The sequence below is a fragment of the Elaeis guineensis genome, chromosome 1, assembly GCF_000442705.2.
Source record: "Elaeis guineensis isolate ETL-2024a chromosome 1, EG11, whole genome shotgun sequence".
Classification (NCBI taxonomy): Eukaryota; Viridiplantae; Streptophyta; class Magnoliopsida; order Arecales; family Arecaceae; genus Elaeis; species Elaeis guineensis.
This window is the reverse complement of record NC_025993.2, coordinates 150,632,820-150,645,488: the sequence shown is the minus strand read 5'-3', so window position 1 is coordinate 150,645,488 and position 12,669 is coordinate 150,632,820. Positions and strand designations below refer to the sequence as shown.

General features: G+C 33.8%; 1 protein-coding gene across 1 annotated transcript; it reads right to left on the bottom strand.

Annotated features, from left to right (window-relative positions):
* Window positions 1–1,969: 1,969 nt before the first annotated feature.
* LOC105061007 (protein FERTILITY RESTORER RF2, mitochondrial) lies at window positions 1,970–8,537 on the bottom strand. The gene is made up of 5 exons (XM_010944916.3): window positions 8,351–8,537; window positions 7,274–7,373; window positions 3,587–3,720; window positions 2,427–2,502; window positions 1,970–2,279 (listed from the first exon to the last, which is right to left on the bottom strand). Exons 2-5 carry the CDS (start codon window positions 7,353–7,355, stop codon window positions 2,113–2,115), a joined length of 459 nt encoding a protein of 152 aa, XP_010943218.1. The 5' UTR covers window positions 7,356–7,373; window positions 8,351–8,537; the 3' UTR covers window positions 1,970–2,112.
* Between the last annotated feature and the right edge of the window lie 4,132 nt (window positions 8,538–12,669).

Genomic DNA, 12,669 nt, shown 5'->3' with positions numbered 1-12,669 from the left:
TAGATAGAATGGGAATAGCCCAATCTCTTTAAAATCCAATCTGGGCTTCAAATTTCTATGATGATTTTGATTTTGATTCTGATCACGAGCTAAACGATTTAGTCATTCTAATTCATTTCAATTTCAATTCTTTTTCGAGAACCACATAACCTCTTAAGGATTTCCTCAAAGTGGTTTATGGGCCAAACCCACGTCCGAGCATGTGTACTGCAATGCATCCCTGGCCCAGCTCAATCCCCAGTTATTCTGCAACATGACAGACCTCTCTAATTCAATTGTGTGTAACCGGAGAAAGGCCAAATTCAGGTAGGTACCCCATAAGGATTGGAGCAATCACTTTGCACCACGCTTTAGCAGTGGAAGGAGTGGCAAGTCCAATCATGAAGACTTTCTTTTGTAGAAGGGATACCTTTGAAAGGGTTACCCTTCTACTGTAGAAGGGCCAGGCTATTCCAGGGATAGTTATTCTTTGCTGTCTGCATGGAGGGGTCAGAGAATAAGTAAGGTCACCCGTTTCCCGGATTTTATGGCAAAGACAAACTCATCACCCCACTATTTGATACATTTATAATGCTTAGGGTCAAAATCATAATTGAAGGGGATAACTCTAGTCCATTAATTTGACAGAATAGATTATCAAATAAATCCACTTTTAGGACTTACCTGCATAAGACTATTCTACGATCGTTTTGGAGCTTACAACAGGATAACTCTCCTCTCCTCAACCAAACGCAACCAATCGACTTTGTAAAGCTATGCAAAAGAGGCTTCCACGGCCACGTCCCATATCTCGAATAAATTCAAGAAAAGTGCATAGCGAAGCACGTATCTTACTAATCTGCAATTGGATCTCTTCTGCAGTAACGCTTTGAGACCAAACTCTTCTAATGTTACCATTTTCAATGATTAATAACAACCATCCAGAGAGAACCAAACTGATCTCCAAAAATCTAGTACCTTAAAGATGCCTCGTCCTATTCATCACGTAAGCCTTCCAACGAGATAAAAGAGGGGAAGATAGTATAATATTAGCAAAATGCTCAACAGTTCAACGGTAACCAACGTAATTTCATTCAATTTTCCTTCACATCGACCATATACATGTTCACATCGACCATACACATGAACACGCCAAACTGCTACTATAATTTTTCATAACTACATCTATTATAAATTTAGAACTCAATAAATTAGCAACATTTATATAAACTATTGTGGCTAAAACTCGACACGTAAGGTATCATCCATTTTAACCCATAGACTTCACGATTTTATTTTCTAAAAAATACCTCACATAGGAAAGATTATTTCTTCCTATATAAGCTAGAATCTCCCTTAATTCATAAACAATGCAGGACTAATGATATCCTCTCTTCTACACCACAACATAACCCTCTAATCAAGGATAGTGTGTACGAATGAAAGATGTTCTTCTTATTTTTATCATAAACTAATATACGCACAGAAGAAGCCCTACAGTTGCAGAAATGATCCCTTATCTAAGATACTATTGTTGCGATCAAGAGCTCATTACTCAATACGTGAGATATTATCCGTTCTGAAGATATTATTTTTATCGTAGACTAATGTAAGCACAAAAGAAGCCCTACAATTGTAGAAATGGTCTCTTATCTAAGATACTATTGTTGCGGTCAAGAACTCATTGCTCAGTACGTGAGATATTATCCGTTCTGATTCATAAACTTTATGATTTTATCCTTCAAAAAACATCTCATATAAGAAAGATGATTTTTTATATATAAATCAGAATTTTTCTTGACCCACACTAATGATGCCATTTCTTTTATACCACAACACAAAGCATTTACTTTTATTTCTTTATACAACAAACTTTATAGGAGGCAGACCGATAGGCTGTCAGATGAATAAACAAATCATTTATGTAACCATTGAGCAGCTAGGACTAGAAGGTTCTCACACTGAGCTTTTACATTGACGAAAGTGAAAATTAGAAGCCTAATCCATATAACATCATTTTATTAAATTTTCTTTTTAAAAAAAGACATTATTCTTGCTAAAGCAGAATACAGAGAGAAACAATCACCATCCTTACTACGCGCGGTTTATTCATCTCTATGCCTGGAAGGTTCGTCACTCTCTCTCTAGATCCTTCAGATAATCTAGGAAAACAAGGAAAGCAAAAAAGTAGAATCCACCTGACCATTTATGCCCACCACCGCCACCACCTCCACCGCCGCCATCATTTCGTGGAGGGAAGCCTGTACCTCCATCATCCAGCTTCGGTAGCTTCTCCTTCCCTAAGATAGTCAGAGTTGAGATGTCTCAGTTTATCAAAATGAAAAATTCATGTTTTAATAAATTAAGAAAAATATACTTAAAACACAGAAGCAAATATACTCCAAGCAACATTAAGCCATAACTGTCAAAATGACAATACGCTGTACCTTTAATGGGATTGACACTAATAGTTGATGATTGACGTTGCACAGTTTGGGTTTGCGCTGCTGCACAACTTGCTTTCTGTAAAAGAGTTATTGATGCAAGTAGTCACAAGTGAATCACAAAAACAATGGTTCATGACAATGCGTTACTGCACATAACTACACGAGACAAAAGCTAGCCTAGTAATAAATTCTCATGGTGGTTGTACCGAAGATCTGGACCCATCCTGCCTTCAACAGGGTTGTGTGGCTCTGGATATTCGCAAAGTTTGCAGGCCCCATGTGTTTTAAACCGTTTTGCTAGAAAAAAACTGGTTCATGAGATTGCTTGCATAGTGCATCCTGATTGGTGGCATTCATTGTAGAAGAGTGACATACATCTAGACTGCTTACACCAAGAACTTTGGAAGTCCTAGCAATCTCTTGATGCCCTTTGAGACTAACTCTCCATCATCAGAGATTCTTCCTTTTCAAAAAATAAAAATGCATGTTCAAGATCTATACTATATATAAAAAAGACAGTTTCAAAATCAGTGAATTTTCTATTTTGATCTTGTCTGTCAATTTTTATGCTGAAAATACTCATCCTATTTATCTTAAGATTAGGTTACTTACTTCCACTTTCTCACCATTAACTATCCCATGCTCTCTCCTCCTCTCCCAATCATATTGGGCTGCCTCCATAAATCTCCCATATAAACCGGACTCTACCTCTTTCTCTATTTCAACTCCTAATCAGATTAATCTCTCAGATTCAACTCCTAAACAGATTGGACTCTATCACTCACTCTTCTCTCTTTCCTAATGCATGTGGCTGATTGCTAGCATATTCTGAATCTATATCTATATCGATTGAAAAGTTATATGTTTTGAGGAGAGGAGCACAGGTAAAGCTCGTCTACTAATGGAAGATTTCCTTGGAAATCATTATATATCAGCTTAGATGAAGATACTAATTTAAGCTTATTAAAGTTTTTTATCACATTTATTTCTTCCCTGCTCAAATGGTACAAGCAAAATGCCTTACATGGCTTCTATTATTGGAGCAAAGGGCAGGTGGTCCATAGCCACTTTTTGTTTGGGGTTTTTCCTTCCTAGGTGTTTGGTAGATGGTCATGCAGTTGTTTGCTGAACATGATCTTTAAGCTAAGAGAAGACAATACCAAAGAAGCTGCACAAATCCTTGCAGTGGAAGGCAATCTTCGAGGAAATGAAATTGTCCGTTTCTGCTGAAATGGCTGAGATTGTGTGGCAGGTAGTCCGAGATCATATGGGGTATGTTGTAGCCTCCTGTTGCCTGCAGTTATGTTATAAACCAGAATGGGTTGATAGCAGCATAAAGTTACAACAGACCAGAATAACTACAAAGCCTAGACTAATAGCTTAACTATGTTACAATTGAACTTCACCAGAAAAAGATTTAAACATCAGAGCACATAATTATCAATATGATGTAGAGTCTTTTTCTTTTAAGGTATTTTGCAGTCATTCTAAGAGAATAGAAATGAAAATGGAAAAAGTTACATGCCAATGCAAATTTATTTTCATCTGGTGCACAATTTGACCTACTACAAAAAATTTTCAATACTCCAAGTCTTAGCTTGATTTCCAACAAATGATAAACAAATCAAGGAATAGGATATCAATATAAATCCAATCTAATGGATAATGAGAATAAGTATCAGCACACACTTCTTTATTCCACATGATTATGACACCCTGATCAACATTTCATTATACCTCACATATTTAAAAAGTACAACTGCTTTTCTAAAATCTTTTCTTCAACTTGGATAAACAGCCATTGTTAGTCAGCTATCGCTACAGGTAAGCCAATTAAAGCCTTTTTAAGTAAGGATCATACGTCTTGAATATTAATAAAAATATTGAAATTAAATGAACAAAATCAAAATTTCATCATCATAGAACTTGGCATTGGATATCACTAACTTTGCTGGCTGGTGATCTGAATCTAACTCATTTTAGTAATCTCCTCCATGATGAAAGTGCTTAGATAGCAAGAAGTTAAACCTGGGGAAAAAATAGCTCTATAATATATTAAGAAACTTCTACTAAATCAAGCATGTAGAGTACAGTTACTGGCATCTATTATTTGATACCTATTTTATGATGGGTAGAGCAAATTTATTGAAATATCACTAAAGGGCGGCCAAATGCACCAAGTTCTCACTATTGCAGGATCTGAGGAGGGTTAGGTGTACACAGACTTACTCTCATATTTGGAGAGGCTATTTTTGTGTTTCTAACCCATGACCTCCAGGTCATAATAGAGCAACCATACCATTGAACCAAGGTCACCCTCAAATTTATGGAAGTTTGACTACCTCTGTAAATTCCAGAAATAGAGAAAACTTTTAGCTGGGTCACTTAATGGTTCTGAGACTGCTTGCCAAGCTGGTAGACCTCTATGAAAAGTTCCACAAATTACAATGCTTTAACCCTTTCAAGAGTTTTTCCTAGAATATATAATACCTCTTCAAGATTCTCTCCCCCCCCCTGCATGCGCAAAATGCATGTGCATACACATGAATGCAATCTTGAACATCAAAAGATGTTGACAAGATTAATTGCATATTTATATTTTGATTTATGTAAAGACTTTTTTCTCCAAATGAATTCAATCAGCTGGGTTATTGGAACCAATAATTATATTTTTTAAGGACTATTAAGTCTTAGTGATTGGTATTTCTAGTTTTCTAAATTGTTTTATTTCAAACTTGTAATTTGACTTTATTTTAAGAGATGACGATTATTCTCTTTGTTTTATCAATAAATTGTTGCACAGTGAAAATGGCCATCTATTGGTTGTCTTTCTTATTATCATGATTCTTTGTGTAAAATAGGAATTTCACCATTACTTAACCTTGGGGTAAATAGATTAAATCATTGGTAACCACTCCCTTATTAGAAAATTATGGGTTAGAGCTACTTATTGTTTGGTTCACAATCTGGGGCTTAGTGACTTGACTTGTAAAAAAGTGAAAAAGCAAAGAAAGAGAAGAGAGAGATTTGGTGGTTAACTTCATTTTGCTCTCCCTCATGAATCAGGTTAGGCTTCCTTTTGCAGTGTTCACCAATCAAATTTGACACGTCATTTCAGGCTCGTGATTGGCTGGTTAAACTGCTAATCTGCCCCTAGCCATCCCATAACCAATATCCAGACATGTCATCAAAGACCAAGAACCACAATTGAATTTTATATTACACAGATACTTGCTCCTTATTCCTGGTTTCACTTCTATTCTGAAGACCCTCCACACCGATTCCTTTCACCACCACTAAGTCCCCACAAAGTTAGAGTCAAAATCCTCTTGTTCTTTTCCTCTCATTAATCATAATCCGAACCCACCTTCCCCCCAGCCAAATAGTGCTTTCAAGCTCAATTGAGCTGAGCTCCAGCTAATTCAGGTTTAAAAGGGCTCAGCTTGAGCTAGGCCTTCCAGCTCAATATGACCTTAGGTTAAGCTTGGGCAAGCTTGGTTAACTGAAGAGAACTAAAGCTTGTCTCTTTTACACTCCCTAGACAGGGGGATATACACTATTCTAATATAAAGAATAGCAGACTAAACAACCATCTAAAAACTTTCCACCATCTTCTAGTTGAATTTTATTGTAAACATCAGATGGCTGTAGGTGCAAACCTGTTTCTTATAAAATGAGAAAAAGATATAATCAGTTATGAATTTCTGCTATGATGTAGACACCATAGGCAAACTTAATATGCAGAAAGCATCAAGGAATAATAAAATTTATATAAATTTAGCACCATACATGCTTATTGCTTTCCAAAATGAGGCAAGATTTATAACTTACTATAATATCATTATTCACATGATAATTAGCATGATAATAGTAAGGAATACATTCTAGCAATTATGGAAAAGATCACATAATTATCACAAAGCTTTAACCAGAGCTATGTGCCGCCAATCAAGGCTGTGGAAAAGCTTGGTCAAACGACCTAACCCTGGGTCTAGAAATGTTACTTGCAGTAAGTAAGATCAAATAATTATGTCTGACTAAGAGAAGGGTTACTAATTTAAGTTCAGTTAAGAGTGATATGCTTATTCAAAGATGAAAGCTCCTAATGAGCATGCAATCACTCAGTTGCCTGTGAAAATCCTGAAGTGGATAGTAACAAAGGAGTTATCAAAGATACAGAGCACAATGAAGAGAATCAACAACAGAATTAGAAGGTCTAGAGTCCATATTCTACCATAGACATGAGAAGTGGGAGGTCATGGATAAGTGGAAGAACAGAGAAGAAGGCAATGAAACAACTGACAGCGTGAAAAAATATTAAGGTCATTATTATTAATAGAATTAAGCAGGGGAAGGGGAAAAGTTAATATGAAGGGGAAAGAAGCAAAGTAAAAGAAAACAAAATCACCCAACTGAAGGACCAGAGTACCAATGAAAACAAATCTGCAACACTGAAACAAATATTTAAACTATATGTAACATGAAATGTGACAATCATGGTGATAGCAAATTGAGCACAGTTAAATCCTTTCTCAAGTGCTACAAAGCCGCTACATATCATTAATATCATATGTTTTAATGCATATTAGTGCGCATTATTAGTCTTCATCTCTGGCAGATGCCCCACTATATTATAAAGGCTGACAACCACATCATATTCCAAACATGAGAATCATAAAAGGTGCTAGAAGCTTAAATAAACACTAATAGTTAAAGATTGACATCTTAGTAACAAGTATATCATGCTAAGGAACTGAGATTCATGGCTATAATAAGATATATCTCACTTTCAGATATATCTACATATCCATTTACATATAACAGATCACAACCAAAGAAATATTTACCTAAAGACCTCATGGATGTGGTTGTAAAAGTAGGCAGATATACACTTGGTGACGCTATGGTTGCACTCAATGACTGCATCATGTAAGAATAGTCAAAAGCCTGCAAAATTTAACACATATTAAGATGACGCTCACGTGATTAAAGTGTGGGCTAAATCAGTTTGAAGAAGCCAAAAGAATCATGCTTGTTTCTCAAATTATAAACAAATGTCTAACTTACAGCCTTTCATTTACAAACACATATAAGAATGCATAATCGTCATCATCATCATCATCTCTCACGCTTGGTTAGCAATCAGAAATAAAACCACAAGCCTTGTACTAGTTGTCAAGGTCAAAACTATGAATTTTGATTTCCCACTGTTTCCTAAAATAATATTTCATCCAACACAAGCATCCACAGATATTTTCTCTGAAGTCGATGAACTCTCTAAAGACAACCTCTAATTTTCATTTTATTCAGCATTTATTACCTTACAGTTGTCAACCATAATGGATCATGAAGATACCATATCCCATGCAAGATATCAAACGGTGGAAGAGACAAAGACCCTCTGAAGAAAATAAGTTGGTATGGGTGTATACACAACAGTGTCCGTGAATTTGATTTCAGGATACTTGCGATAGGGACGAGCAAAGAAATAAGAAACATCGCGAAAATTGAGGCTCGGGAATGTGCAGATACTTCCATTAAACAATAATAACAACAATAAACAAAAGACCGTCACAACCAAGTAATCATGAAATCTTGAGGTCCCTTTTTTTCCTTAAAAGCTTTTAATTAGTTTGTCATTCGGAAATATTCAACAAATCTAGGCACCTAAAATATTACCAATATATGTAAACTTTCACATGGTGCCAAAAAAAAAAAAAAAATCTATAGCTATACTACTGGAAGTGTTTGGATCCTCCCTAACAGAACATAAGAACCACATCCATCTACACAAAGACAAGAAAAGAGAAAGCAAGGAAACAAACAAGAATTATATGTAGCCATCATCACGAAAGACAGAAAAGAAAACCCTCTAGACGGATAGGATGAGAGAGATATTTTAAGAAGAGTAGAAGAGGACTCACCTTCTTGCTCTGTCCGAGATCGAGTAGTTCGCAACGAGGAAAAAGGGTTCTAAGGCTATGGCGGACCGTGGGCGAGGGTTTGGAACGCGCGAGAACGTTCGCTGTCGTTCCTAATGGTTTTTAGATATTTATACGTGGGCTCCAAGTCTGCAAGGCGGGGGCTTTATGGCGTTCGGGAGTCCGGAAGAAAGCGGCAAGCGAGTCGGTGAACACGGCGTATCCAGGCTTCATTAGATGCTTAACCTTTTTTTTTTAAGGCTAAATCGTCATGCTCACCCGTTCCCACCACACCTCTACGAAGTGCAAGACGTGATACCATTTGAAGCAGGATGGATGGTCATGATCCTAAATAATTTTTAAAATATATTCATAATATCTAAACATTTTGCAGAGCTGCATTTTTCGTGACACTAGAGAATGGAATAAATGGGGTACATATTTTTTAGTGGACTAATGTTCACTGGACCACTAGACTAATGTGACAGATGGGGATTAATGCCGTACATAAGCTGGTTGGCAAAGTTCATCAAACGCAGCGTACCGCTCCGCCAATCACTTTGACATCAAACTGGTGGACTCAGCAAAGATCTGGCTGAACTCTATGCTTTTCCCTTTTATTAGCTTAGGATGGGAATTATGGCTGAGCACCTTCTTTTGTAGTTATACATTAAACACATATAAGACTCATTTGATTTGCAAAAAAATAAAAATAAATAAATAAATAAAAATAAAAATAAAATAAAAATAAATAAAAATAAAATAAAAAAATATTTTTTAAAAAAATATTTTTTAAAAAATATTTTTTGAAAAAAAAATTGACATATTTAATTGATCATAGAAAAGTACTTTATTGTAGAGTAGCTTGTATTTGGTGGAACATCCATTTTTTTGAAAAAATTATATAAAATACTTATTACACCCTTAATAGATATAAGATCTTATCTTTTTGCTCCTAAATTTTATATAAATATTAATATTAATTAATATTAATATAAATATAATATTACTATATTATAATATAACAATAGATCATAATAATTTATTATATTAATATAATACTAGTATATACTAATATTATATTAATATAATAAATTTATTAATATAGATATAAATATTATATTATATTAATATTAATATTAATATTAATATTATATTAATGTAAATATTAAAATATAATAAATATAATAATATTAATATTAGGATAATATTAATATAATATTATATTATTATTCAGTATTTTATCCTAATCATTCGTTGATATTTTACTAAATCTTAGTCATGGATCTTAAAAGCGCATTTTGAAAAAAAAAAGTACCATCATTTTTCATCTTATGAGAAGTGCTAAAACCTACATCTCCTATGAATTTTTATTTTTCATAAAATATGATAGGTGACTTTCTATGAAATTTTTTTTTTTTCATTTTCTTTCCTCTTAAAACTCCAACCAAACAAGAGGCTCCTTTGCTTTTCAAGAACTGCCTCTTCCTCTTCTACTTCCCAACGAGTTCATAATTTATAGATCTGCTGATGATATCTATAGGCTTAGCATGTTTTCTGCATGCAACATCAGTATTTGAGAATAAAAATCATATGAGGCGGGCACTATAAAAGATCATACAGGCAGGCTTCACAATGTGCCATGTATCTCTTAATACTAATCTTAAAGTATGAGTCTAAAAGTCAAGGATTTTTCTATTGATGGAGTTATTAATCTCGTGATTAAAGCACTCTTTCTTTCTCGTTTTCAGTACATAACAATACATACTATATGATCATATAATATCATTAAATATATAATTAGGTGATACATACTGTAAGCTTTTTTGATACACACCAAGCAACGATTTAATATACACCTACAGCTAAATTGATACATAGTTTATCGAACTTATTATTCACCAGTACACAGTATATAACTAGTTAATACACATCTAGCAAAATATTCATCCAATATCCCAATACACACCTCTACATAAAATAATATATATTTTTAAAATATAATATTTATCAGTACACAGTATATAAACAAATGATACATACTAAATAGCTTATTGATACATATTGTTTTATTGATACACACCCCGTAATAACCCAATACACATCTCGAGATCCTTTCTTCTCTTCCAAATTTCTCTTCTTTTCTAAGATCTTTGCATCTAAAAGTTATCAAAATTGTGTATCATTTCACTTAGAGATGTGTATTGGGACATCGAATGAATATTTTGCTAAGTATGTATCAACTGATCATATATTGTGTATTAGTAAATATTAAATTTGGTAAACTATATATCAATTTATCTGTAGATATGTATTAGATTGATACTGGGTGTGTATCAAAAAAGCTTTTAGTATATATTAATAAACCATATAGTGTACATTATTTACTGATGTACTGTATATTGATGAATGCTATGTTTTAAAAATTATATATCGCTTTATCTAAATGTGTGCATAGGGACGTTGGATAAATATTCTGCTAGGTGTGTATCAATTAATTATATACTCTGTACTGGTGAAATTAAATTCAATAAACTATGTATCAATTTAGCAGTAAGTGTGTATTAGATCGTTACTGGGTGTTGTATTAAAAAAGCTTATAGTATGTAATATCTCGTTATATATTTAGTGTATCATATGGTCATATAGTATGTATCAAAATAAAAAAAAAAAGAGAATGCTTTAATTATGAGATTAATAACTTGTTAGTAAAAAAAATCTTTGATTTTTATACTCATATTTTAAAATTAGTATTAAGAGACACGTGGCATATTATGAAGTCGGTCTTATATGATCTTTTAAAGTGCCCATCCCATATAATTTTTGTTTAGCACTTGAGGTGGCTAGCATATGAAAATATTGCAAGCACAACACACTTCTCTTCAACATTTTAAAACAGCTAGAGTTTGGGCCTTGATCATTAAAAACTTGTCTTTTAAAAGTTCTTTGAGAAAGTTTTTATGCACCGCGTGTGGTACAATAAAAATGACATAGAGCGCACTACCCAATCACCTTGAAACATATAGCTACCGCTTTCTAACGCACATTTAATAGCGTATTTAATGCTTGCAGTTCTACTTTTTCGTTTAAAATTTTGAATGACAAAAATACCCCTCATGTTCTGAAAAAATTATGACATCCTATGACCATATTATTATATCCTATGATCAAATTATGACTTCACATATACAATAAGTCATAATTTTTTTTAAAATATAAAAAAAAAATATTTTCATTATTGAAAATTTATGAAATTTTTAAATAAAAAAATATCTTTTCCTTCCTTATGACATCCTATGTCAAATTATAAACAGGAAGTCATAATTTAACCACATGATGTCATATGATCACAGAATATCATAAAATTTAAAAAAATATATATTTTTATTATTTAATTTTTTTTAAAAAAATAAATTATAAATATTAAATATATATTAAAAAATAATAACTATATGATCCCGTGATATATTTTTTCCTGCACCAAATACGGTATACAAAAAAAAATTACTCAAAGTACCTTCCCAGACCGGTGCTTTTTCAATCCACCTCTTTTTATCATCCGGAATCCTATCACCTCGGAACAGGCGGAGGAGGCGACCTGCACCAACCCAATGAGGAACCTCACAAGCGTAGCCTCCCACCAAACAGACCTTTCTGGTAGTTTCCTGAAGCATAGTGAACATTCTGGAAAGGCAATGGAATTGAATTAGATGACATCATATACGTAGCTAACGGGGAAAGAGTGTTTTTCCCCCCCTCTAAATCCGACTTGTGCCCGAAATTTGGAGGATGAATTGTCATCGCTGTAGATCGTCACACCAGCCTACATGATCCAAGAGCCTGCCAACTTTAGAAATGCACTAACGTACATGCTCAGGGGAAGAACCATGTCCAGACATCGTAAATCCACTAGGCTATGGATGTGAGAAAACAAGAAACGATAACAGACCAGAAACATGAGAGATAAATAGCCAAGTTGAAGAACAAGCTAAAACATTTCGTAGAATGATTTCTACATTTATGAATGAAACAGTATCCTTTTCACTGATAGAGTTTTTTCCTTTTTTTTTTTAAAAAAAAAAGTCCAACCAAGATTCAGACAAAATTAAGTAATATGGTTCATACATAAATAGCCTATTCAATCGATATTTTCCTAATTTATCGGAATTGACTTACATTAAGCAAGTTACCATAAAAAGGGGGTTTGGAGGAAGACTGCTTACATCCCCCCAAATAGAGTTATTTATTTATTTACACGCACACATACACAAACTTGTAGTCTTTCCTTTTGCCCCTGGGCCACCACAGCACAAGTATAACTC